Genomic DNA, 27,921 nt, shown 5'->3' with positions numbered 1-27,921 from the left:
TGATAGATGGATTTGTCTGACAAGAACAAGAAATGAACCACCAAATCTGGATACCAACGACCCGACGTCTGCTACCTTACTGATGTGAATGATGAAGTTGTCGGCCTCGCAGCACTGGAATCTTCTCGGGCAGTGGCCACTTTGGGCGACCGGCGACACCAGCATCATCAGGCCCACCAGGCCCCATAGTGTCAGGCTGTGCATCTTTCACGAAATTGAATGGTGTCTAATGTGCTGCAACAGGCGTCGTCTAGCTGCCTCCTCTCTGAATACAAGGGTATTTCTATTAACCATTTCAAATAATTTCTAGACCGGGTTCAGAGGACCGTAGGTTATTAGCCGACTTCCACTGAGCCTCTAAAAAGGGTCAACGTTTGCTCCCAAAGAGACAGAGGTAATACTTCTGGGCCACAATATGGATTTGTGAACTAAGGTACCCGGTGTATTGAACAGTTTACAGGCTGGACTTTATGTTTCTGGTGTTGCTATTATTTTCACGTCTATCAATTTATTTAAAATAACTGTTTGGAGGGGTTTTATCAGAGACTCACTCTTTCGGAGAATGTGTTTGTGTACTCTTTTATAACGAAGGATTAATCTCTCATTCAAGTGACACACACAATGCATTGAACAAGAAACTATAAGAATAGTCTCTCGACCATAAACAAACAAATTTGTACAAATACCGCAGTTTAATCCAGTATGTACACAGTTGTTTCTGAAAAATAACGAAATGCCAGACAGTAGTACAGTGTTTAAAGCCGCAAAGGGACAAAATGATAACAAGTTGACAACATATTGAACCACTATCATTCAATGTAACTGTGAAATTTAATTTAAATAGAGTTGTCTGGTGACCGGCTTTTGGCAGCCAGTCTAAAGCCGGAATGTGTCCCTGTTAAAGGTTTTTAGCTCTTGACTACCGTGAGAAATTAAACCTTGGGACTGTTCGACAAAGTTTGTCGTTTCAAACTTAATGTTGGTTTAGCTTTTCCATTACCATTTACGACAAGACGGTTTTACGAGGAAATGGCGGCACTGTATTTTGCAGGTTTATTAGGCGCCACACGAAAGCCAACTTTTATGACTACTGCTCGCCGGCTTTGAATTTCCATTCAAACAATTACAACGCTAAAACACCCACAAACAAGGACCTCAGTTTTAGGTCCATCTTCAGTTTCTGCGTATTGTTGAAAAACAGCTGAATTCTTTTTCTAAGTTAAAGAGAAAATGGTAACTAATATAGAGTGCGTTTAATACAAGAATACCTTCAAAAACACAGGATACTATAGCTTATGCGGGTAATCGACAACGGCAAACTGATAACTGAGTATTTCTTTTTGCTTTGTTACTGAAGTGCAACGAAACTAAAAGTACTATTATCAAAGATGTCGATTTTCCAAAGGTTACTTTCATACACAAAGCTGCTTCTTAGATTTAGAAAGTAAAGAGCAATCAGGTTGCCTTACAATAAACTAAGAAAAATTGGCACAACCTAAAATACAAAGAATACGTTTTACGCGAAAAGTGTGTACGTTGTAACGTTACACGGGCACACGACAATGCAGCAAAAGGTTAGGCACTTACACAATACCACAAAAGGCACAACATTTAACAATAGAGAACACTGTTGTAAAATAAACAAAATCATTACCGAAGATCAATGAAACATGTATGAATTACCATACAATTACCGTATTGGTTCTATATTAAAACAAATAGAATTTTTTTCACACTGTTGCTAGTCAGCTTATCAGTCAGATTCTCCAGATGTTAGCTGTAAAGTTACTTTTCACATTCTATCCGTTCTTAATTAAATATCTATAATATTTCGACGGACGTCTGAAGTTTACCTTATGAATGCATTCTGTATTGAAGCCTGTCAAAATATACCAATTATGAAGATCCTACTCGTATTTTAATCATGCAGCAATTACGTTTCACGTTTGTATTGGAACTCTTTTATAATGCTTATTTAGACGGTTCCGCTCTTGCACGGTATCTGTGAAGGGTAATTCAAAGGTGATCAATGATCACCCAAATGATTTCATGTTTTCTCTAAAAATCGATTTCCAAGAAAATCGGCACAAAAGCGAAGTAAACCTAATGGGTGTACCGTTGGACAACATCTCTGATTAGTTAATTTAACCTTAAGCTGTCAACCGAATTAACGCTGGTACCCGAAGGTCTAGATGCTAATGGCATTTGGAATCTCTCGTGGATTGAGGTACGGGTATCGAACGTGTCTTTTCGCATCACGTGACGCAATAGTTTCCTCAATTGAAAACAGCTCCTGGTGAAATCTGAAAATAGCAAAATAAATGTATATAAAGCAACTCATCCCCAAATTACTTCTTAAAGAACACAAACCAAAGAAAATTTAAGGCAACATTAATCACCAAAAAGCCCCGAGACCGTACACAGAGCCAGGGTAAGCGTTTCTTGACTGTTGTACACCTCCTAAGGCCAAGGACACAGTCAGAATAAGGTCTATCATCGGGAACCAGCAGTCCAGCATCATAGAAAGAGAAATAACCACGAAGCAAAGATGTGGGTTTTAGGGCAGAAGACAGACAGCAAAGGCAAAGTTCAACGGGGTAGCATCTGCCTTAATTTCTGATAAGAGACGGTGAGCACAGTAGACTTACTCGGCCACCGCCTCCTTCCCGACTGGGTCTGTCTGGTAGATCTTCTCGAAGTTACCGAGCCGCCGCGTCGCTCGTTCGCTCAGGATTCGCGTGAAAGACATTGTATCCAGCGTGCGTTTCTTATTGGGCAAACTTTGTAAGATGTCTTGCTCTGTTCGTGGCGTCTGGGAAAAGGTACGACACGTGATCAAAGTTCCGTTAGTATAATTTAAGTTCTCCACTGGTGTATCAAGGAACTGTCATACCACGAAACTACCACTGTATGCAATAAAATACACACTGAGGTTTCAGCATCTCACTTTGACTTGATTTTGAAAAGGTTTCCAACTAGCCAGCGAAAGCCAGCAACATGGCATGCGACGACCCAGCACCAAGAAGCGCAATGATAGTGCTTGTCCTCTGAGGAAGTGGGGTTTTTAATGGACAGGTCCTGAAGGCCTCCGGGATATTTTCATCTGGCCTTGAGTCCCTGCTTAAGTATGTCAGTTGTACCAAAGTGGTCATTACCTTATCCTTTGGCGGTGTGCCGTTCATCCAGAGAGGTGCATTTGGCGGGAAGGCATACTCGTCATACTGGTTGAAATTGACCGCGGCATGCTGCACGCTGCTAATGAAGATGATGGATGTCAAGACGTCAATCAGCTGGTGGTTGGCGCTGAACCTTCCGTTGCCAGCGACTCCCTTCAGTAAAACAAACCATACTCCCAGATGACTTAACCAGTTACAGTAGCACGCACAAGATTGCAGACAAAAGAGGATATATGATTTGTGATGATACTTACACCTCAACCATTGCGGTTGGGGTCCATGTTGTATGCATTTTTTTTTTAAATTTGAGGTTTACTGGTGGTATGGGCCTACTTTATCATTCTTGACCAGTAGCGAAGGGTAAATGATACTTTCAATGCACAGATTTGAATCATGACTTTTGATTGGCCTACCTTAATACCACAACCTCCATCTTCAATGGGCTTAACGAGTGTTTCGGCAAACTCTTGGATTTCACTGTCCCCGCTAAGAAGTTCTGGTGTGTCTAAGTCACAAGGATACAACAAAGTGGGCATAAATTTTCATGAATTTGTCTAGCAAAATAGAAATAGATTTTTTTCAGGAATCACTGAGGGTCCGGAGGCACTTAACTGTGTCTTATAATCCTATGTTTGAAAAGGAAAAGTCAGAAAAATTTGGAATTACCACAGATAAAAGGTTATAGAGTGGATCTTAAATTAAGAATGCTAGTTTCTATCGTGGTTCAACCTACAATCCTGCTTCCAAAAGAAGGAGTTTCAATGGAGATGGCCGTTGAAGGTGAGTGTTAAACACAGAAGGAAAAGTTAAGAGTACAGATGAAGAGCGTTTGATGGTGCGTTCAAGTTAAAACAGATTATAGATACTGGGGCAAGGACGCTGGTTAGGTATTAAAAAATGAACCCTTGCATAGAAATTAAGGCTTTACAACTAACTCTCACTGGTGTGTTGTGGATAATGACTGTGCCAAGGCACAGAAAATATTGGGCTTACCATATCGTTTGTTAACCACAAACGCTGCGTACCGCTTGATGGCGCCGTGCAGCAAAAGGGCATCGTCCCTGTAGTGGTAACCGGGTAAGACATCCGGGTCATCCACCCCGCGGCTGCGAAGATCCTCTGGGAGGCTGCCCTCAACGTCAAGACGCCACTCGGGAAACACGCGCTCGACGAGTCCAACGAAGCCCTGGGACCCAGCGTTGATGTTCTGGTCCACAATGCCACCAGGATCGATCAGTGTCACCAAGGCAAAACTTTCAGTCACAAATGAATCAATAGTTGTGATAATAAACTGTGCATATAAAGGCCTAACAATCTCTTAATCACCTTTACTTGTTGACGGTTATACTTAGCTCAAGTTCAAACGATGGCGCACTCAGGATTTGTTGTGGGGGATCTCAGACCGGAATTCACTCCCCAAATAGCTCCAGCCCCCCTCCCTTCAGAGGTGCCACAGGAGACTGGAATTTATGGCTGTATCCTGTACCACAGCGACTTTTTAAGGTGACGGTGTGTGTCTTCGTTTTATCAGACAGAAAGAAGCTCAAGTCCCCCAAGGCCCTCCCCTGCATCATAGTGTTTAAACCCTTACAAGTATGAAGAGATTCTATGATATTGTTTTAATATTAACTGGCGGTTTCGATCGGGCTGGCCGCATTGAGAAAAAAATACAAAATCACCCACCTGTTTATAGCCATTACGTAGAGGAAGTGAGGAGCAAGGAGCTTGTAGATGGGGTGGGACGGGGAGAGGCAACGGTTGGCAGCTACTGCCATGGTCTCTGATATCAGATGGGTAAAGCCCAGATGAGCCACTGACTCGTGAACTGCGCCGTCGGCGTTGTTGAACCACAACTTCGCTAACATCCAGGTGTACTCCGGATCCGTGGGAAGGAACACCTAAAAAATAAATAATATCTATAAATAATAATACAATAATAAACAGAATAATAATACAGAATGTCTATAAAAGCATACATGTATATCTGAATTTCTGCTGGCTACTTTACCAGACCTTTAACCGGTAAGTCCCAGATTTAAAGCTCACAGTCTGAGAGCCAAATTAGCCGACACAAATCCCGGAAAGGCAAAAACCTAACACAGAGGAACAAAACCCTTTATCTCTTACAGTGTTGGTTTGGGCATCATTTGGGATGGGTTAGGTTGGATTAGGATGGGTTGGTTTGGATGAGGCTTGGCTGGGCTAGGTTGGGTTGGGTTGGATGGGGCTGGATGGGGTGTGCTGGGTGGAGCTGGGCTTGGTTTGGTTGGTTGGGCTGGGCTGAGTTTGGGTAGGTTGGGCTGGGTTGGGTTTGGTTGGATTTCGCAAGGTTGGGTTGGGTTGGGTTGGGGTGGGTTTTTCTCGAACGGCTGTTTAGGTTGATCCTACCGGATTGTCTGACGATGGTTCCTGGTATAGTTGAATGGCTACGGGCATCAAGGTTTTGGACTGATTGAGGAAGAAGAGCGCAATAGGTGCACACACCTATAAAAGAAACGAGAAAAGACCTATAGCAAATAAGAATCGGTCAATGAAAGTTTCATTCACTTGGCACTTAAACAAGCAGCATAAACGTTTGGCTTGGACACAGTTTTTGTTGAACTGTACATATTTAAAATGTAGTCGTATTGGGTTTTGTGGCATAGATTTGCCACAGAATACCTTTTAAAAGTGATTTTTTTCTTTTGAAATTGGAAGTCCGAAGTTTTGTATTCATAACTACCAGATTTTGGGCCTTCGGTATCAACGAATTAACACAGGAAACTTGTACAAAATTATGTTCAAAATTTCCTGTAACCCATTGGCCACTTCGCGCTATGTTGATTTCAGATGGATTCTGAGCATGCGCAGGTGAACATTATTCTCTTTCATGCGGACTGGTACAAAACAGACAATTTACTGTCATGCGTTGCCCCAAAAGAATGGAATCTTACGATTCTGTTGTCCGTAGTTTGGATGTCTTTCAGAACACTGTAATTGACGATAAAGAGTTTTTTGCTTTGAATGGCCTCTTGAATGCTCATTCCTTCCAGCAGTGGCTTCATCATGTTGTCAGTAACAGCCAAACTGCGACACCGTGGAAAAGAAACAGAATATTGCGAGACAGAAATGTAAACAAAATTGTAATAGTACAGGAACTGTTGTTGGCATTTTTAAAGTTTATTTTTCGCATTTTTCATTGCAAACCTCATGTTTTTAAGTATCATCGTGATTGCCCACAACTCAAAGCAGATGAAGGAGAAAGTATTCTCTACATTAATTTTCAGAACTTTGTGTTGGTATCAAAGTGTAATTTGGCCATTAGAGCCCCTGTTTGCACCACTTCAATAAAAATCACACACCCTTCCAATTTTCAGTCAGTGTTACATCACATTACCCTGTACAGGCATCTGCCGTTGACTTCAAATAATCCCATTGTCAAAATACTTGGAAAGAATGGATTTTGCCGAAAGAAACTCTTGTTTGTATCTGGTCGCAATAACAATTCTTACTTTGCTGGGATTTCTGTGCAGAGGCGAATCTGACAAGGGTTGCACCCGTTCAGCCTTTGGTTGGCAAACGATTCATCACTCCGCCAGTTATCGACTCCCTGGAATACCAGTGTAATTACTATTGTCGATTAATTCCACCAAATGATATTCATAACTGCATATTTATGAACAGTCAGCTCGCAACCCGTACAAGCCCTAATGTGAAGAAGCTAGAATGACATGCAATGACATAACGTCGGCAACTGCTCAACAAGAAGTTCCCCACAATTTAATATGCAAAATGATTGCACCAATTGTCAATGTAACGATATAAACTAGAACTGCTGTCATCGCGTCTCGCAGAAATCTACCATCAAAATGGCTTACATCAGTAAGCAGCTTGGCGATATGCCACGTCCACACATTCTATAGCTTACGTATGGTATGGGTAGCGTCTTGTTGTATACTTTGATGATGTCGTCAAGTGTTTCCCAGTTGTCAGTTGTTAAGTAAGTGGTTAGAGTATCGATTTCATAGATGGCGGCTTGCCTCGCTAGAACATCAAACTGTGATAAAAGAAAATAGAAACGGCAAAATATGTGAATAAAACACGAGTTATTTTCTTTAACTCTAGACATGGTGACTAAAACCTTTGAAGCACCCCGAGGTTGACACCGAAGTCTTAAAGAAGCTATTTACATGGAGACAAAAGTCACCCCGTTCGAAGACAAGGCAAAGTATTATGAACGAAGGCATTCTTTCGTCAACGTTTACCTTTTGCTCTAAAACTTGAAATTTATCTTTGCCGTGAGTAACTTGGGGACTGACTTCTTTTTGACGAGATTAAAGTCGCACCACGTTACATCTTTCTTTTTATATAACCTGCTGAATTTCGCGTTCGCTTTTTTTTACAAATGGAAAAAGCTACAGACTCACAAAATATTTGTTCGAAAATTCCTGTTCGTCCGGTAGCTGAACAACCTAAATGTTAAGCAATAAAAAGAAATATAACAGAGTTAAAACTTTTGAGCAAAATTTTTAAATATATGCCTCGTTTTTGTGTGTGTGTTTGTTTGTTTGTTGCATACTCCTGTGACGGTTTTGTTTACATGTATTAAACTAACAAAGGAAATAATCTTTGCCTTCGAACGCACAGTTTTTTGATATTCAATAGCAGCCATTCATCTTGTGCAGTTTTTTCAGCCTTCGTCCTGCTTACCTGTGCGATGGCCAGCTCCCCTTTAAACTTCCTCTCCAGCTGATAGATCTGCTTCTTCCGGGCCAATTCGTCCAATCGCTGCTTGCGATTGGGGTCGTGCTCGGGTAGGAAGGAGTCATTCCTGGCGGCACGGAAAGTCTCTCCTTGCCTAATCCATCGGTGAAACGGAAAGATGCTACTGCAATACGCCGGTAGGTCCTCGTACTTGACTTCGATGGTTTCCACAAACCTGCAGCCACAACGAAAGTAATAATGAGCAAATTTAGGCCCTCAGCTTCAATAAGTGAGAGAACCAGCTTCAAATGTTTCCAAGTTTTCTTCAACAATGAAAAGTTTATGAAGGGGACACAAACAGTTCGAGCGGCACTTTGGAATGTAAAATGTTTTCCAAGTCACTATAAAAAGTTTAACGCCTGTTTGTACCAGTTCTGACACTTTGACCCCTCGGACAGCGTCAGCTCAATTTCTTCCACGGCTGCAGTGATGCCTGTCTTTTTCAAATAGAATGTATCCAGGCTTCCCCGTTCAAAGTCATTGCTCCAAGTACAGTCAAGCTTAACCTCAGGGGATGATCCAGAGGCGTTATATAATCTCAAGGTGACATTGGAGTCCGTTCCTGAACCCTGGCAAGAAATTCGAGACAAGAAATGCAATCATCAGAGAGGCACGGATCAGTTTGACTAGCTTGTTGGTTGCGGAGAAAAAGCCTTATATCAACATTTTCTGACTTGCAACTCGCTTATGAACTCTGACGTCAATGACGTAATTCACTTCAGCTCTCGTTAGCGTACTCTTTTCGTATGCATTGCTTTTATATCAACGATCTTCTCGCCTGTGGATTAACTTCCGTACTTGTTTACAAAAATTATGTATACAGTGTTTTAAAATTAGATTTTGAATGTTGTTGAACAGTTTTATATGACATTGTAAGACAGTGGCAATGACAGGTATCTAAAGCGCTTTATACACTTTTTGTGAGAAATAAATGGCGATTTATGCAAAATTAAAGGCTTCTTAAAAAGGGCCAATGCTGGTAGCAAAGACGTAAGCCTACCTTGTAGTCACCCGTTTTGATGCAAACAGTGTACCAATTCGGCCTGACCCGAGTAACACAAATGCCCATTGTTCTCTGTGATTGTTCCTTCACACTGCAATAATGAGAGGTTTTGAAGATCTATCATTCGACAAATGCTACCGTTGCTGTATTATTCAACAGCACACGCGTAGTAAAACAATGTGACTGCATTGCAACTCGGCTACATAGGTAAGTGCGCTATCACTTTTTCTTGATTGCATATGGCGACGAGATCACTATCAAGAAAACCCAAAGAAAGAGAGACCACTTGCCGAAAAGGGCTGTTGGGGGGAGGAGGGTTAGCCTAGTTTCTTTCTTCATGTGCTTTTACAGACTAGGTGTCCTTATCCTCTTTAATCCAAGCATCTACAATCCTGGACAAAATTGTTGGGACACGTGTCATTAGCCATTTGCAGGTTCCTCACTCCCAGGGTCCATGTTGTCATCTCCATCAGCTGGAGCGGAGATGGCGCACTGAGACCTAGCATTGAGAGGGGGCCGGGGGTCGGGGCCCAAGGAGTTTTGGCTAGGATTATGTGAATTGGTATATGGTTGTCTATGGGCATGTACATGTACTATGTGGTTTTGCGTGTGCTAATTTCCGGCGTCGTTCTTGGAAAACATAAAATGGCAGTCGCCGGTTGAATAGAAGATATATGTTGGACAAATCGTACAAAAAAAGAAAAAGGAACAAACATACCAATGCTTCATTGTATGTGTACAATCACAATTGCTTTGTAGGAGTTCAATGTATACAATGTAACATGGCATTTTGGCCCATAGGCCTAAAAGTCCAAAATGGATGCGTTTCTGAATTTCATATGCAAATTCTGATACAGAAACAACTAAAAATCTTGTGGGTTTTTCTTATTTCGTCATTCCGTAAAATTGGCTCGAAAATGACTCAAATTAATATAACGATGTGTTGTGGCCCATCGTGTATATCGCACATGCGCGCCGCATTTGTGAGGGCATGCTATGCTCTCTCTTCGGTGAAGGTGAAGATATGCAATCATAACAGTTTTGTCTTGGCGCAGCATTTCACAAACATTTTATGCACTACTAGCTCAGTGTCCCTTAAAATTCAGGTTGTTGCCACTGTTAGTTAACAGAGTTGCGATCCGTGGAGTACCTCGCTGGATACACACATGCATATGGAACGTATAAACTCAGTCTGAATCGGTTCATAGTTGTGTATGTGCATACAATTATATAGGCTACATGTGGTTTTGCATGTGCTTTCCGGCGTTGTTCTTGGGAAACAGAAAACGGCAGCAGGCTGTTGATTAAAAGTTATATTTTGGACAAATTGTTCATCAAGAAAAAAAAACATATTGTACAAAATATAAGAAAAAGGAAGAATAATATCAATGTTGTGTTGTTTGTGTACAATCACAACCGTTTTGGGGGAGTTCATTCCTCCTTACTGTTCGCTCACACAGAGACAAAAATGGTCTCAGCACAGGTATAAAGGGATAGTCAGTGATAGTTTGTGCCCTGTCCTTTCAATTCCACTTTGAAATTCAAGCATTAGATCAATGTCCTACCAGAAAGCTTTTAATTTCTCTTAAAATAACGCTTAGAGTTTGAACACATTTCTAGACACATGTTTGTACCCTCTTTTATACGTTTAACCGCGACATGTTTGGGTTTAGGAATGTGTTGAAATGGTAAACAGATTTCAAAAAGCTATGCACTTTTTAATAAACACGTCATGGGATTGAACGTGTGAAAAAGTAGGCATAAAATAGTGTTTAATCTCTAAACGTTGTTTATACAGTAAACAATACTTCGATCACAATTTTCATGTAAACCGGGATGCTTTCTGTGTTACAACCCAACAATTCACGCACTCCCTAAAGAAGTAAATAGATTTAAGAGAAAGCAGGTGGAATAGGCAAAGTTCTTTTTTTTTCTTGAACTGTATTTTGTATTTTGTATAGGCCTACATATTAATGATACAAAGCCACCCAGGTACAAGTATGATTGCATTGAAGTAGCCAAACTAGGTCAAGGCAAAACTATTCATCTCTTTATTTGAAAGGGAACGTGTAGTGTACAACGTACCCTGCTCGCTCTCACAAGAATTGCTGTTGAGACGATAAACAGGGAATAACCGTGCCTAAAAATAGGGGACACTGTCATGGTAACGGTAAACAACGAGCGTGGTGGTCTCTAAATCGTGCACAGCGTTTTTAAAAAGGTGGTGTGTTGTTTAAATGGAGGAATTAGGGTAACACCAAATGACAATGCATATAGTAGATAGGAATTATTCTGTAATTATCAAGCCAGAAACGAATCAGATCTCTCCTGAATTGTATGACAGATCGATCGCAAGACTTAATTGATAAATTTGGGTTACAGTGTACATAAATTAGATGCATGTTTCGTACGTTATTCATTATGTGCATTGGTGGAATATATTTGAAGCATTTAGTCTTTCACGAATAGAGCGGTGCACTGGTATTTACAATATGATTTTAATTAGGAGACAAACCTCATTGATTTCCAGGTTTATGAAAAAGAACCAACCCTTCAGCCAATGTCAGTTTCATATAACTTGGGTCACATAACATGGAATAAATACGGGTGCACTGGACTTGGAACGCAGTAACAAACTTGTATATTTCTAGAGATCTTTGTCCGAAAATCTAATTGCGAGTGTCCTTCTCGCGTTTGTCTGTTCTCCAGACGCAAAAGTCTCGTGATTGATATAGTTTGTTAGTTTGCAAAAGTGCAACCATTGACAAAATGACACTTACCGCTGGCTCGGAGACTATCTAGTAAAACCTATCAGATGTTTGGACACTGACACGTTAGTTCTATCAATTCCCCACACTTCTGGTGTCACGCTGGTAACTCCACCAGCCTGATGTGTCCAAAACTAGTGGCAGACGACACACACTTCCCCTTAACACCAGTGTTAATTAAATGTTTAGCACCTCTGCAGTTGATCTGGATTTATTGCACTTGTCTGTAACTATTTTCCCCCACGTTAGCAACATACGCATGCGTGTGCGCCAAAGCTAATATAATAGCTAGTGATGTTGCCAAGGCCAAAGTTTAAAGGTGCAGTCACGATGAAGGCCGTAAGGAGATCTTTTGAAAAGGACCCGAAGGCCGTATCCTGTTGCAAGCTAATCAATACACAACCGAGCATGCAAGGCCACCCTGAATGTTTTTGAGTTGCCGCTCATGAGTGTGGATCCTAGGGATTCTGCCATGCATTTTGCATCGAGAAAAAAAAGGCTTTATTGGTGCATAGGCATCATTCTGTTTCAAAGTGTCCATAGGTGTAGACTAAGCTATCGAATTCCGAAATATGACCGAATTCTCAAATATAGTCAAAATGAGGATAAGTTGTCGCTATGTGAAATGCACAACAGGAGGTTTTTAAAAATGAAAAAAAAAATCACCACCAAATTGCACTTTTAAGCTGACCTGTAGTTTCTTCCCCCCCCAAAAGGTTTACACTCACGGAAATCAGGATGTTATACACCATACACCGATCATCGCTACACCGGCCAAAGAGACGGGCTTATATGGAACTCCGCACTCTGGCTTGAAAAAAAGTGCAGGTGCTCTGCGTGACTGAATAGAAGCCTGAGTACTGATGACGTCACACTTTGTTTACATGTGTGCTTTCTATGGTCCTCAGACCGAGTACCCCCACTGGCCCCATAGGAAAGTGCACACGTAAACAAAGAGTGACGTCATCAGTACATAGGCCTATTACGGGTTCAACCCTCGTTGTCTGCACGACAGCTTTAATAGAGAATCTGCTTCCTTTCTAAACGTTACTCTACAGAGGGCGCTAGATACATGCAGCGACTGGTAAACCCGTGATTAGAATAATCTGAATCCGAAACTTACCCGGAAAAAAAGTTGGACACAACATAAAACTTGGGGATGCTGTTCCAGATCTTGGGTTAATGCAGGGTGGATACCAGATTTTTGGCTGGGGGGGCGGGGAATATTTCTTCACATTTGTCATTTTTGCCGTTGGGGAAGTTATCCGTGTACACAAACTGAGACCCCTACATGCTTACCTAGGGGTCTTCTAGCCTTTAGACGATCCCCATCCTCCCCGCAAGAAGGCGCAGGGATGTGACCTCTGCAACGCTTTCTTCTGGATCTGTGCCTGATTAAAGATTTATTGAAATTCAAATTTTTAGCACTTATGCTTTCCTTTTTAAAAGTATTATTAAGAAAAAATTCGGCAGCTGGAACACTCAAAAATAACCCTGAAAATCCGAATACACGTACGTCATACGCAAAGTATTCCAAGCTTGACACGCTCAGATGTAAACCTTGTACAATATCACGTGCATACGCGTCAAGCGAACCGAAAAACGTAAAGGTAATTCATGGCCGCGAATGATTTGCATATCAATTCCTCTGCCAAATGACCTGTTACGCTTTTATGGAACCAATCGTACTCATACTCACAGCTTGTATTTGCCAAAGAATCACTCAACCGTGGAGGCAGGGATCGGAGTGGATTTTTTGGAGCGTTATATAACTCAATGGTATAGTCCCATCATTGAAGTCCTTTCGACTGTGGCTGCGCTCCTACGCACTATTTGGGTGTGAGTGCGTGTTTAGATGTGTTTCCTGGTTTGGCAAGGGAGGGAAAGTATTCTACCAGCAATAAAGTTTTGTGGAGACTATTCAGGTAGTTTTTAGATAAATCAAAGTTCTTGTGTTCAAGTTGTCTGAGAGCGTTGTTGTAAGCCTGGTAAGTGAGTCTTCCTGATGGCGCCCTACGTTGGGAAGCTTAGCTAGTTCACTTATAACATTAGCTGAAACGAAATAAAAGAAAGAATGCATATGCATGCAGTGCTGTCGAATGCATAGCAAAGTGCTTTCCAATTCGGTGTAAGGAATGTATAGCCTTTTGTTACGTTTAGCATAATCCCTGGATCACAAGCTCCAGTTGTGGGATAAAATCTTCTGCAATTTGATTTATTGTGAAATGAGAAAGCTACAGTTTTGTGATGGCTATGTGAGAATGCGGACTTGCCTTCAAAATAAAGACCATTCGGTTTTGCAGTCTCCCTTCCGCCAGACTGAAACACCGACTGCAGAAAAACAAACAACCTCAGTCGCTCTTCAGCCGACAAAATCCTCCAATATTTTCAAGAGGCAAATTCTTCATTCTTACCTGCCTATAGTGCCTCAGTTAAATGTTAATAGTCCCTACTTTTCAACAACTTGTAACTGAGAGTGAAGCCAAGTGGTTTCATCTTGATTTTGAAGTCTAAGAGACTAGACAGGTACTTGTAACACATCAGTGTTCCCATAGTAGGTTAATCAGTTGTTCCTGAAGAAGAAAATTTGAAGGAAAATGAAAGGTTAACCAGACTTTTAAAAGACGGTTAACTAATCTAGTAATAAAGAAGTGCTATGAATTCGGTGAAAATATAAGATTAAATCAGTGCTCTGAAGTATATGATTGCCGAGCTTTCGGTAACTGAGTACCTTTCTTTAGGGCAAGCAGATTCAGTTCCACGCGTGCGTGCTCGGCAATCATATATTTCAGAGCACTGATTTAATCTTATATTCTTGTCGATATTCTGATCACGGTGCTACGCAGCCCTTCCATATTTCTATAAATTCGGTGTGTTTTCTTTTGTGTTTTTATTCACGGTATTTACAGTATTCAGAGTCCCAAATTGTCACACCAGACATCTGCCGCGCGAATTCTGTTGAAGAGTATGATACCTGAGACTAGAATGACAACATGATTGCAATCATGGAAACCAGTTAAGCCGCCTTCATGTTGTTTTGCACCTGGCAAACTAAACGCTCTGTCTTCCTCGTACGATTAACACAAGTTTTGTGCTGAAAATTGCACAGTACATTGCAAGTAGGGTTGCCTGCCACAGAATCGTGAATGGGTGTGCGTGCGGCTGCGGTTGGTCCCTCTCTGCGTGAAATTGAAGCTAGTTTACTTAGTGTACTTGTGGTATCCAGGGTTTTTTAACAAAGAAAAGGCAAACGTTTGCAATTTTGGATAAATTGGGTAAAAATCACCCCAAGTACGTTTTTAGGCAAACTGCAAAAACAATGATCACCTACGATCTACCTTCGCTTTTTATCAGCATTTTGAAATGTTGACACATTTCCACATTTTGTTACATGTTTAACATTTAATAACAGTTTAAGTTAGTATAGACTGACAAAATGTTATGAATCCATCGATTCTTGAGACTTGACAGAAATACCAAGCTTTATAATCATCGCAAGTATTACTCTTAGCTGTTTCCAAACATCCACTTTGGTGTATATTGGGAAAACTGTCCTTTCCGGTAAAACAGTTATCGATCTTATCTGCTGTTTAAGCGTGCATTACCCACTGCTTTGTATTTAATTATGAAGAGTTTCAGATCTGTGACAAATTAAAGACGTCTTCACTCGGTCTATTCATGTACGTACATGAAACTTGTGCAAGACTTGAATCTGAAAACCAAGGCCAATAATTATCGATCAGGAATGAGTCACTGCGTTAGCTGGAATGATCAGTAGGCCCACTTTGTGCCGCACGATGGCATGGAACTAGCTCCAGTCCATAGGCTAGATCATAGGTGAACGCAGTCGTTGTTTGGCCTGTTGAAGTTATTAGCTGCCCAAGCATGGGCGTATCTGTTGCGTAACGTCTCTCTATACATGAGTCCAGGGAATCAATAAGGATTCATAGGAAGTTGGACAAGCAGTCAGCTGAGCCAAGGCGTACCCCTTCCAAACACTTTTGTGAACCTTTTTGACGAGATAATGCAATTTGCATAACCATGGTATAGTGTCAATAGGTTTGGTAGCGTAGGTGTGTGCCGTAGGCCTACGTGTAGTTTACTGCACAGTTTGGCATCAGCCTGAGCGAGCTGCGTGTAGTTATTCCATTCGGTTACAGCAAATCGGTGGCCCTGACCCAACTTATTTCAATAATAGCATTTATGGGGAATCACAACCAAAACAACGTAAGTATAGCTTATAGAAAACAGAAAAATAAGATAAACTTATGTACAAAAGTTACTGATTTTAATCATAACCAAGAATGCGTCTATTTATTACAGTTGTAATCACAGTGTTTTGCTTTCTCTATAGTGTATTTTTCTATTCATAAATCCCTTTTTGGAAAAGAAAGCTAAACGTGCCTTGTAATTACCACTGTTCGCAACTCTCACATAATACCAATAATAGGATAACCCAACGTTGTAAGGAAATCCCGTATTTATCCATACATTTTCTCTAATTAAACTTCTAACCATTTATATTTTCATGGATTGCGTCTCAGTGTTGGATGCAGCGTCAAGTATAAAAAGCAGTGTTGAATCATGACAAGCAGCGGAATTTTGGAACAGCACCGAAAACTGGGACTGCGGAAAAATGTTGACTTTCAATGTCAATCCGTCGAGCTAGAGGTGAGCGTGGCAAGTACCATGTACTGTACGTCTTCCATTGCACAGCTGAGGACAAGACAAAGGGGACCGAAGGCCATGTGTCACTGTCCTCGTTGGTCAGTCTATTGTCCTCGGTGGCGAGTGAATGTGATCAGTCCACAGCAGGATGGAATTATATCCTAACGATCGTTGCGCAAGATTCACTGAGCAAACAGTAATTTTGTACATTATAAAAGTTGTTTAGGAATTAATTATTAGGATACATAAAATCATTTGACGACAGCCCTTGAAGATGCACCTTTGTGTTTCAAATAATCTTATTTTCAATTTGTGTTTTTGTGCCTTTTTTTCAAATGTGAGTGATTATACCCAAGAGCAAAACCGTGATGTCATTCCTGACACTAAACCTCGATGTGGTATTGATTTGTACTCCAAAACTGCTGGAATATCTTTACATTTTGGTTGTGGTAAATTTGCCTTTCTTTTCTCATGGGACCGTGCAAGTTTGAGTTAAAAATTTATTAAATATAAAACGTGAGCTGAAGATAATTCGTTGCATCACAGCATTAGCGCCTCCACGAGTCAAGAACAACTTGGACAATTTGAATGTGATGTTTTAGATACGGAGAGTATAAAGATACACAGAAACTGTGTGTAAGAAATGTTCACAGCAGGGAACTTTTAAAGATTCAAAACAATCTTTGTTAAGGTGTCTCAAAGCTCAACATATCGCTCCATTTCCCAATTGCTCAAAACTATCCATCTATATTGCGTGCACAGCATATAAATATGTATAGGAGTTTGATGGCAAAATAAGTGCGGTGCTTAGTTTCTGAAGATTCTGAAGTTTCCTGCAGTCCACTGGGGCAGATCTATAGTGTTTATGACAGCGTACTCTACCAGTACTTAAAAGATCTACCAACGTTTAAAATTGTCAAATTAAGAAGTTTAAATCCCACATTAACAACCTTCTGTATGCTCACTTAAGTTGGTTTCTTGTCTGTTTCGGTGAATAGGGTACATCTGAACACGTAAGGGTCTCCACGCTGCTGCCAGATGGGAAGCCTATCTCGCGGTTTTTTGAAGGGGTCGAGTCACTCCACGACTGTTTCATGCGTGGTTTAAAACTCTCTGGTGAGTGATTTCCTTTTCTCAAAACGATTGGTAAGGTTACCATCAGGATAAAGTGTGGTCTCTTGATATGGTATAGCGTACAGGGAGGGACGGTTTCAGTTCTAAAGCGCATTATAATACTTTAGACCTCTATCATGAGGCAGCCATCTTGCTTTGAAATTCCTAACATTCAAAGCAACCGACCAAACTGATGCTGGAAGGAAAAATACATTTAGTTTGTTCCCTTATTCAGGATGTAAACTTGTATTAAGATTGCCAATGTATCTAGAGGGACCCAGACGAACACTTTTTGCTGACTGTAGAAGGTGATTGATACTAGTGGGACATGACAGTTTGCCCACCGTGTATATTCCGGGAAGGATCAGAGTAGTCACCCCCCCGGGCACAGTGGTGCATATTGAAGTATTCGAACAGTTTATTTGGCTGAAAAGGGGCCCAAATTAAACCCATGAAGGAAACATCCTCACACGTACCAGAGGACTAGGTGTTGGGGAGCAGAAAACATGTCCGTCCCTATGACGAACGGTGGTATGTTAGTCACAGTACATTTCCCTAACAGTATTTTTTAATCTCTTACTCATAGCTAAGAATCCTTGTTTAGGATGGAGGCCCAAACCTGATGCTCCCTATAGCTGGACTACATACGAAGAGGTAAGCAATTGTGGAGTCTTAGACATAAGTACATATAAATGTAATGATGCTTCTAACAAGTTACCGTAATAAACGCAAACACTTCCATTCTTTTCTCCAATTCACAAAAAGCCTGATTAATTTGAGGAAGCGAGATTAAGTGTTGCTTTCCACTGCGAACTTGTCAAAGACTTTAGAAACTTCCGGTGTTCACAAAATCTTGCATTGACCAGGAAAGTCATTTTTTTGCAAAATTACATCACGGCATCAAGTCTTAGAAGTCATGCAGAAAGACCCACACAAAAGAAAAACAAACTCAGCATTTGGCTTTATTCTTTACGTGGGAGTTTGTCCCCAGTATGACCAGAAATCACGTGATGCGTTCGTTCTACCAAATTTTAAAATTGTTTGCACTTTTTATACATGAAGGTTTACCTGCATGCCAGAAATTTTGGCTCTGGCCTAATCAAGAGCGGCACGCCGGCAGGGAATTCTACTTTCATCGGCATCTACTCCCAGAATAGGGTGGAGGTGAGTCAGCCAGAACATTAACAATTAAATATTGGAAATCATTTATCTTAAAATAATAAGTGATTAATATTACATGCAAACATTGTGTTCGGTAGAAAGAGTATCACTTGGAGATGTTTGAAATTCCTCTTAGAGACCAACCCGTCGTTCAAAATGACAAATATTGTACATTTATGAATGCATAAACAAGAATAGTATTTGAATGTGAAAGTTTTAACCAGTGTGTTAGAATATTCAAAAAGTATAAGCTACCTGCACAAAAGTGTGCTCAGATTTATTTTCTAAAAGTGCGCAAGTCCAGGTGGTTTATTAAAATAACTTTTTTGAACGGGGGGGGGCCTTTAGTGAATATTAAAGCTGGAAGTAACGGGTGAAACAAATTTCATTTTAGACTTAAAATATATCGCATTGCTCTTTCTGTACTTTTGCAGGAAAGCTTATAATGTGTAAAAGCATGACGCCGTAGTCATATGGTCCATTTGAGACGTAGGCCTACATGTATTTAATTTGAATTACACTGAAAATGCTGCAGCCTGATTTGTTCACAACCTCCAGAAACAATCATCTGCTCTTGTTATTCCAGTGGGTGGTGACCGAGCAGGCTTGTAACATGTATTCCATGGTCATTGTGCCACTGTATGATACGCTGGGACCGGACGTGTGTCAGTACATCGTTAACCAAGGTTTGTATTTCGCTCTTGCGGATTTTTATAGGAATAACGCTTTCCTCTCCTTGTTCTTCAACTAAAATTTATTCATTCTGTCATAAGTATTTTGCTTAGGTAAACAAAAAGTTGTGTCCATAATATTAGAAGGTACCACAGATAGATCAAATGTAATCGATGATCAATTGTGGACCAGGTAACCAACGGCAAAAATAATCAGAAAATACAATGAATTATTATTTTGAATCTTTGTGCAGTTGAGTTGACACTCGTTGTGTGTGACACGACGGCAAGAGCCCAGCTGTTACTGGATAAAGCGGCAGATATGCCCGGGCTGAAGAAGATCGTTCTGGTGGAGGAGGCTACAGATTCGGTTGTGGCGAAGGCTGCAGAATGCCTGATCGAGATAGTACGCTTTGGAGATGTCCTGGTAAGTCTTTAACCCAAAGATGTAGAATCCAACAAATCCTATATGTGATTTGCGCTTACCGTCGGAGGAATGTCTACAGATAGTGGTTAGTATTTGCTTGCTCGACCAAAAAGGGAAAAATAATGTCCACAGAGATGTGTCGTATCTGGAAAGGGCCGTGTTGAATTAATTCAGGTTCTGATTCTCTGCCAGTGTTACGTTCGCGTGTTCCATTCAGCTCATTTGAACTTAAAACTTCACAATGATATCTTAAAGTTGACGGGAAAAATACCGGGGCAACTAAGTGGCGCTCCTTATCCGAAAGGATGCAACGCTCGGTCTTCCACGACAAATAAAACAACGGTTGCACAAGATACCAAAGTAGTGACAAACAGTTTTCTCTCTTTCATGCTTCAGGAGCTTGGTGCCAATAATCCGCAGGAGAAAGTGGTAAGTAGGTCAGCTGCAAATATAGGGTACTAGAATCGTGTCTACATCGATATCTGGTAACCACTTTGAGGATATTTTGCGATTATGAAGTTGGTAATACGGAAACACCCGATCACAAGCCAGCGCATTTTCAACTGTTGCAACGTGGCGACAGTATGCGCTCTGGGTTCAGTTCCAGTGTTGGAAATGACAACCATAGAGTACAGGGCTGCCGTCCACAACATGGAAAGCTTGACTTCACAAAGTGAACTGCGCAGTGCTTTTCTTGCCGTCTGCTATCACTTTACCTAGAGTTTTACTATATGGAGATTGTGCCCCTTTATTTCCAACGTTGTATTTACACTAAATCAGAGAAATTAAATCTCAGTCGAGCATCCCATGAGCTGCCTCTTTTTCTTAAGATTCCGTATCAAAATATGTAATTTGAGTTTATACAAATCTACTTCTTTCTTTGTTTAGCCACCGAGCTGGGAAGACCTTAGCACACTGTGCTACACGAGCGGTACAACGGGCAACCCGAAAGGCGCCATGCTATCACATGGCAATATAGTGTCGTCTGTCAGTGGCATGTTTGCTGTGGCTGGGGTGAGTAATACCTTGGAGACAGCAGTTTGCATGGAAAAGCAACGAAGCTCTCTGTTGCAACAAGGAGCAAGTGAGGTGAATTCTCTGCTTCTATATGAGACAACAATCTGCCCCAGACAGTGATAGGCACAATCTTCATCCCATATTACTGGTTACGCAATTTCCTTTATTTTCTTCACTTTTGATTGCCTGTGACAAAAAGTATCGATACCAAATTCCTAGCGACTGCCACTTCTCAACACAACATTCTGTCTCGAAGCAGCGTTGAAAATGTCACAAGGACATTGAAAAAGGTTTGCCTCAGTAAACTACGCCAAGAATACACATTACCTACGTCATTGAACCGTGAAGAGGTATAGACATTATTAAATCCTGTTTTTATAAACTTGACGTTGTGCTGTTTCGTTGAAAACCTTTGATAGGTCAAGAATTTGCTTGAGTTGTACACGGATGATGTGCATATATCTTATCTTCCTCTGGCTCACGTCTACGAAAGGTTTACACAGGTAAGTCGCTCAAAATCATTTTGTCCCTGGGGTGGAACGAATGTATCCGTTTCACCCCTTCGAAGCGCCAAGAATTGGTCATGCAGTAATGATCACATCATTGAGAGGCAATATTTCGAGTTTAGCGGTTAAAGTAAAAATGGTTTTTCTCTACAGATTCGAAGAATGAGGGAAGCACATACTTGTCATTTTTCGTATCTCTTTTGGTAGGCTTGCGTCTTCGCGTGTGGTGCACGCCTGGGCTTCTATCAAGGAGATCCGAAGAAGCTTGTGAGTGACATAGCGGTGCTGAAGCCCACCTTGTTTGTCTGCGTGCCGAGAGTCATGAACAAGATTTATGACAAGGTAGTTCTTGACCCACGAAAGCAGAGGGCCATCCAAAAGATCAGATATTAAAAATTCAACAAGGGACATGAATGATTTACGGGTGGGTTGAGGGTGTGCATACGAGGCCATGCCCCGGAGGGAGTGCTTTCAAGAAAAGAGAGGACGACTGTTGCCTTCTTTTTCTTTCTGTATTGCCCGAAGAATATAAACACCCCCACACTTAACCTTGCGCCTTAGAGAGGCCATAAGTATCACATCACCCAACTGTCAAATATTCACCTCCCCAAAAGAGAAAACTCAAACGTTTTCTGCCCTTCTCGTGAGAAGGAAGTTCTAGATCGAACCTTGCTGCCAATACTGAAGTTCTCTCCCTCTTATCCACGACTTAAATCACCCCTCTCAAGTGTCAATTATATACTTACCAGCAAACTCTGTATTACTTTTCGCTAATCGAACACAATTCATAGGTAACTAATGGAATTGCCCAAAAAGGATGGCTGACGAACTTCATCTTCAGAACGGCACTCCGCAAGAAAATTAAGGAAATGGAAAGGTGAGGACACAGAAGCCGATACTGTAAGAGCAACCAACAGCAGCGTATCCAGCTTTTAGCGTGGGGGGAATCCAAAAGGGAAAGCAGCTTGGGGCTCATTCAATATGTTGTTGTGAAGATAAAATCAAAAGCCTTACTCACGGTCCCGACATCCTTGCTTTTATTTGCTGGATTTGATGTTAAAATTTGACTGATAAATAAACCGAATACTTTCTTTCCTTCTCACCCATTCTTTGTAATGTAAGCTGGATACGCCACCGGCACGCAACAAATATGCATTGATACCAGCGAAGCCAAAAAAAATTACCACAGCCCTGTGACTGTTCAATGTTTTGCCTTTGGCATTTGTGACTTAGCTTGAAATAATTCATCCATTCGTAAAAGGCCTTGAGACAAAATGAGACCGAGTGAACAGAAATGTAACAAAGATATAGGCCTAGTTAAAGATTAACACCAACACAAGTATAAGAAAAGAGTTCGCAATTCTTATCCAATTTTATGAGGCAGATATTATCACTAATGGTCCCAGTTTTAGGTAATAGGTATGGTTGCAAATTATTTTATCTTTATCTATGATTGATTGATTTTTTTGCAGTGGTAAATTTGTCAATGACGGCATGTGGGACAGGCTGATGAAAAAAGTCAGGGTAAGCCACATCAATTTCAAGAAAATGAAATTTGTCAAGTCCTTGTCAGATAATCGAGGTTAGAGTGCCATTATTTGAACCGAAACTGCCTAAAGGTTTCCAAAGATAAAGTAAAAAGCAGAAGACCTTTTGTAAATGTCGTCTGTTAATTCACAGCACACTTTCTATAACACGACAGTTGTGCAACTTTCCATAATAGCAATATGATCTGGCTATTCGTTGCGCCTCTGGCCAGTTGCTTGTTTGCGGATATCGTTCTGTTTAGGCAGTTACACTGACGGAACTTAGTCGAAGTAATTTGTGCGTTCATAATTATAAACAGATCACCACTCGAGGTTTTCAAAAGCAGAAGTTATACTCTCCCACTTTGCCTCATCAACGAGCCAGTTTTTGTTCCTTGCACAGCGCCGAACCTACAGTCTCCTTTTTCTTCTTGTCTTCAGAACCTTTTAGGCGGCAGAGTTCGCTTCATCACCACTGCGGCTGCCCCGGTTTCCCACGATGTTAAGATGTTTTTCAGATGTGCCTTCGGTGCTCTGGTGAGACAACTGTCTTTTTCATTGAGTGTTACCTTGCTGGAAAAAAAAATCCAATCGACAGATCCACTCAGCTAGCCTTGCCCACCGTGCACGTGGGCACTTAACGCGTGTTCATTTTCCAGCTGCGCGCACCATACGCGCGTACTCTCATGTCAGAATTACGTGGTCGGACATATTCAATCCAGGCTGTAATTGGTCAGAACATAATAGGGCGGGCCTGGCTTTATGGATTCTTCTATAACATACCCCCTTTCCTTGAATTCTTAGTTTACGGAGGGATACGGGCAGACGGAGAACGGAGGAATGGCCACATCAAGTTATTTCCGAGATATTAGCCCCGGTCATGTTGGGTCACCTTCTGTGAATTTCCTCTTCAAGCTTGTTGATGTGCCCGAGATGGACTACTACGCTGACAAAGATCAGGGCGAGGTAAGTTACTAGCGTGCCCCCCCCCGGAAAGTTTCTGAAGTGGAATAATTTTAATAACTTTGCGCTGAAAACTTCCAGCGAAACATCGCCGTGTACAAAACACCACAGAGTACTAGCGAAAGGAGCATTGTTGACATTATGAATCGAAGATACGTCTTATTAACACCGAAAACACCGCAACAAATAAAACAGGCCTGACCGTATTCATTTGTTTTGATTGAATAGATTTGCTTGAAAGGGTCTGGCGTATTCAAAGGATATTTCAAGGACCCAGAGAAGACTGCGGAGGCTATCGATGCTGAAGGATGGCTCCATACCGGTGATATAGGGCAATGGATGCCCGTAAGTGCTCCCTTTTAAGATAACATTCATCAAATTTGGGCACACACTGTTTTACCTATCGATGCGCGTTGCTCATTTTTCCTGTTTATCGCTGTAATGTACATGTGTGCGAATTACAGAAATTGCCAATCATAGGTGAGTTGATAGATTGCAGCTTTATTACATAACTAAATGCTTTGTTCGAGAATGTATACAACACGAATGCATATGAATTTGAAATACATTTGTCACTGTTGGATAGAGCTGTTAATTATGTTCCAAGGTAAAACATGCTCTTTTGGCGTTCTCTTTATTCTGGCCTGAGACGCCAGAAACCAGAACGCTCGCAGCTTCAGTCGACACTGCATAACTATGATCCATAGTCTACAAACCTATAGGACATTACACTTACTGCCATATTGAGGGCGTAATTATCTCTGATACAAATTGTCCGTTTAGGGGCCAGAAATTGTTTTCAGTCGCACGTGTTGCCTGAGATTTCTTGTCTCCATTTTTAGAGTGGACAGTTGAAGATAATTGACCGGAAGAAGCACATATTTAAGATGGCGCAAGGCGAGTACATTGCTCCCGAGAAGATCGAGAACATTTATACCAGAAGCGAATACGTGGCTCAGTGTTTCGTGCACGGCGACGGTTTGCAGGTAAGAGGCATTGTGGTTTGGAGCACTGATGAAAAATCAATGGTTTTGTTGTTTTTTGAAAGGCAATTTTGTTTCAGGTTTCCCTGTTCGCTTTATCGCTTGGGATGTAGGCCTATCCTTGTCATCGATTATTTTTCCACATAAAGATGAACCGAAATCAGTTTGTTCTAAAATAAACTGGTGTGATGTTCAAAAAAGGGTATACTCGGGGGTTAATTTTTGAAAGTCAGTCCTTAAACATTCATGTTGTTGAACATTAATTTGGATATTTTCTCCAGTCTAGCCTTATTGCCATTGTTGTCCCTGACGAGGAGGTGCTACCAAAGCTTGGCAAAACCAAAGGAGTTCCGGGAGATTTCAAGCAGTTGTGCGCCAATGAGGTAGGTCACCACAACATGCATGATCGTGCTGTTCTCTTTTATGTGGGGGAAACTCCGACAGGCTTTTTTAAATTAAGGAAACTGGTGTGAATTTATTACCGGTAGACGTGGCCTAAAATAGGTATTGTTTATTCTTACCATTAATAGGTATAGGTGCAGTATATATGTGATGTGCACTGGCCTATCAAGGTTGTCAATCCAGGGTGGGACAAGGTGGATTTCTTTCTAAAACAAAGGCCCAGGTTTTGTAAATCCATCAAAAAATCTCTCCTCAGAATGGTTGGTAGTACAGCCTGTCGCAAGTTTGACCCCATCAATTGCCCAAAAAAGGAAAAGTTTCCCCTTGTTTCCTTCTGTATACGCCAATGACGGAAGAGGCCTTTTTGTGACTGTTTTGTAATAAGGTGTGTGTAAATAATTTCCCACACGCGAATTGGTGAAGACACTAAACGTTTCTTTGCATTCTCGATTGCTCTGCCTGAGAAAGCTAGAAGCATAATTCTGGTATTGATCAGGTCAATGAAGCCATACAGCTTGCTTTAATTGATGCAGACTATCAAGAAGGCGATCCTCGATAGCATGCAGAAAGTTGGGAAGGAAGCCAAACTGCTAAGCTTCGAGCAGGTAGGTTCAGTTTTTATTAGCGGCTGGTAATCATTTCTCTTTCTTTCCAAGTATAACCTGCTGCTACCAGCATGCAGTCATAAGGAAAGTGGGCTTGGTTGGGATTCCTCTCCACATGTGTAGTATAGAAGTATCAATATTTTACCAGTACACGCAGAAACTTTGAAAATACGACAACATTTTTTTAATGGATTGTCAATGACATCTGAAACAGGTGAAAGACATTTATGTGGAGTCTGAGCTGTTCAGCATTGAGAACAACCTGCTCACCCCCACGTTCAAATCGAAGCGTCCAGTTCTGAGGAAACACTACGCTGTCCAGATAGAGGCGATGTACAAGCAAGCCCAGTTCAGCAGGATGGACAGCGTGCCTTACGACACGCAGAATTAATAACAGAATGGAAGAAAGCGTTCGATTAAACAAAAGACTTCACTTTCCTCATTATGCACATTTTGAAAGTTCACAATAGCCGAATATTAATAATTCAAAGAACTCTGATTAATTGAATGACGCAGTGGATGAACGATGTGATGGCCTGATAGAAACATGAAGGTGAATAACCTTCTACCCATTTGTCCAGTTTGAAACAAATTCAATAAATCTGATGCTATGCCTCATTCCGATTATGTAAAAGTTTTGAAGGCCCTTGCCTTTGTATATTATGAGGAATCTAAAAGGCGAATCTCATATTTCGAATCTGTTGTTCATTTTCTGGCAAATTATTTTTCTCTCCAACATTATGTTTAATGAGCCAAAAGCCGCAGTCGCTTTTGAATTCCCCCCCACGCCAAAAGCGGGATACACCGCTGCTTAATTGGCATAGTATGAGTAGAGAACATTGATGGGAAGTCGCGAAAGAGTTTTTCTGTCACCACTGAGCTCAAATTGCATGTGAAATACATGTATACCTCCCGTTTCCGCATCTCACCTTCAGTATATGGTACGAACACGGGATTTGTGTGTCAATGTCCTTCAACCCCCCCCCAGAGGTCGTATGACACTGAAGTCTTTGGCATGAAAAAAAATGGTGTGACTATTTGACTTGAGAGTTGATTTGTTGCGATAAACAACATCTGGTATGTTCTAGAGGTGGTGTAAAAATGGGTACTAACTTTTTAATGATTGTAAAATTATGTTACTGTTAAACATTGTATGTATTGTATGTATGCTGTATAATGTCTATGTCCATCTTGCAGAGGATTTTCAGCCGAATTCCAATGTTTGAAGAAAATTATGTGCAGTTGGCATTTTGCATTCAACCCTTCATTAATGGGTACATTTCTTCGTATTACTTTTTCCCTCCGGAATTATGGCGCCTTACAAACTACATAACCGTTCTGATATGCAGTGTGGATCTATTTTCTGGTTGCAGACTTGCCTTAAGTGGTAATATCTCCCCATAGAAATGTTAAAAGAATTCATGTTCCAAAATGCAGTTGCGGTTGAAACAAATGTTACTGACGGAGTTTATATCAAAATAACCCTTGTGCTGTATACATGTACATATGTTCTGTAGAAACATAAGTAGGCCTAATCGTGTATGCTACCCCAGCAGTTATCCTAAAAGAACACCAGAAGGTATAAGATAATCCTAATTTAGTCTTTAAAGTATCAGAAACGACTTTATTTTACTTTCACTTTCTGCGGTTACTGTTTTTCCCATCCGTCAGGTGGAATACTTCAAGTTATGATTCAAACATAATGGTACAGTGTATAGTTAATCATAATACAAAATGCGTGAAATTTTTGTCAGTGGACTCGTTTTTTCCTTTTGTTGGAAAAGAAAGATGGAAGAGGACAGAAAACGAAAGAATATAAAAAGTCAAAGTTTAGAACCAAAGTTTAAAATAAAGGTTTATATGGGAAATCTATACCTTTGGAATAAATAACCTAGTCCAGTTTGTTTGACTTCGGATGTTTCCTAAACATCTCAAAGACACGAAAAAGATTCTGTAGACCTCAAAATGAATATCAACTAATACGGACTTCATCCTGTTCTGAAGTATTCACTTTACCGCGGAATGCTACTTTTACATCCCACCAGCGAAACTCGGATACTGGAGAGATTGAGCCACACGTTCTACGCGAACGCGAAAGACATTATGAGCACACAGACTTCTCACGTTCACTTTCACGTTTTCTTGCGTAACGGGTTGTCAAATTTTCATGCAAGAAAAAAATTATCTAA

At 41.0% G+C, this 27,921-nt stretch overlaps 2 protein-coding genes across 7 annotated transcripts; one reads left to right on the top strand and one right to left on the bottom strand.

Annotated features, from left to right (window-relative positions):
- Window positions 1–488: 488 nt before the first annotated feature.
- LOC110975972 (allene oxide synthase-lipoxygenase protein-like) lies at window positions 489–12,557 on the bottom strand. 2 transcript variants are annotated; one of them, XM_022230139.2, is made up of 15 exons: window positions 12,419–12,557; window positions 8,920–9,013; window positions 8,289–8,488; window positions 7,866–8,094; window positions 7,583–7,627; window positions 7,084–7,212; window positions 6,668–6,765; window positions 6,110–6,242; window positions 5,565–5,660; window positions 4,860–5,074; window positions 4,170–4,429; window positions 3,590–3,681; window positions 3,156–3,329; window positions 2,649–2,812; window positions 489–2,303 (listed from the first exon to the last, which is right to left on the bottom strand). In XM_022230139.2, the coding sequence occupies exons 2-15, from the start codon at window positions 8,986–8,988 to the stop codon at window positions 2,189–2,191; spliced, it is 2,019 nt and encodes a 672-aa protein (XP_022085831.2). In that variant the 5' UTR covers window positions 8,989–9,013; window positions 12,419–12,557; the 3' UTR covers window positions 489–2,188. The 2 variants fall into 2 exon arrangements, with proteins under 2 accessions (XP_022085831.2, XP_022084979.2); XM_022229287.2 differs by lacking the exon at window positions 12,419–12,557 and adding an exon at window positions 11,703–11,967 and having other exon boundaries at window positions 490–2,303.
- Window positions 12,558–13,414: 857 nt separating this feature from the next.
- On the top strand, window positions 13,415–27,604 carry LOC110973886 (long-chain-fatty-acid--CoA ligase 1-like). Of its 5 annotated transcripts, none has more exons than XM_022228036.2 (20): window positions 13,415–13,529; window positions 16,235–16,361; window positions 17,357–17,474; window positions 18,058–18,125; window positions 18,534–18,635; window positions 19,219–19,318; window positions 19,558–19,730; window positions 20,127–20,159; window positions 20,619–20,744; window positions 21,167–21,250; window positions 21,461–21,595; window positions 22,045–22,130; window positions 22,726–22,777; window positions 23,221–23,316; window positions 23,584–23,745; window positions 23,971–24,087; window positions 24,585–24,728; window positions 25,007–25,108; window positions 25,661–25,732; window positions 25,947–27,604. In XM_022228036.2, exons 2-20 carry the CDS (start codon window positions 16,275–16,277, stop codon window positions 26,121–26,123), a joined length of 2,034 nt encoding a protein of 677 aa, XP_022083728.2. In that variant the 5' UTR covers window positions 13,415–13,529; window positions 16,235–16,274; the 3' UTR covers window positions 26,124–27,604. The 5 variants fall into 5 exon arrangements, with proteins under 5 accessions (XP_022083728.2, XP_022082867.2, XP_086986103.1 ...); XM_022227175.2 differs by having other exon boundaries at window positions 13,478–13,615; XM_087129977.1 differs by having other exon boundaries at window positions 13,484–13,678; window positions 25,624–25,732; window positions 25,947–26,086.
- Window positions 27,605–27,921: the final 317 nt, after the last annotated feature.

The sequence above is a fragment of the Acanthaster planci genome, linkage group LG19 (genome assembly GCF_054643075.1).
Source record: "Acanthaster planci isolate LZ-2023a linkage group LG19, COTS_SCS, whole genome shotgun sequence".
NCBI classification, from domain to species: Eukaryota; Metazoa; Echinodermata; class Asteroidea; order Valvatida; family Acanthasteridae; genus Acanthaster; species Acanthaster planci.
Note: the sequence above shows the minus strand (reverse complement) of the source record. Positions and strands in the feature narration are given on the sequence as shown.

Bases quoted from the DNA above. Each gene is read 5' to 3' on its own strand.
- LOC110975972 (XM_022230139.2), bottom strand. From the start codon at position 8,988: ATGGGCATTTGTGTTACTCGGGTCAGGCCGAATTGGTACACTGTTTGC. The intron at 5,661-6,109 runs GTAAGATTCCAT...TTTCTTTTATAG, and splicing joins AAACTACGGACAACAGAATC to GTGTGTGCACCTATTGCGCT. The intron at 2,813-3,155 runs GTAATGACCACT...ACCTTTTCCCAG, and splicing joins GCACACCGCCAAAGGATAAG to ACGCCACGAACAGAGCAAGA.
- LOC110973886 (XM_022228036.2), top strand. From the start codon at position 16,275: ATGACAAGCAGCGGAATTTTGGAACAGCACCGAAAACTGGGACTGCGG. The intron at 22,131-22,725 runs GTGAGGACACAG...ATTTTTTTGCAG, and splicing joins AAAATTAAGGAAATGGAAAG to TGGTAAATTTGTCAATGACG. The intron at 24,729-25,006 runs GTAAGAGGCATT...TATTTTCTCCAG, and splicing joins TGCACGGCGACGGTTTGCAG to TCTAGCCTTATTGCCATTGT.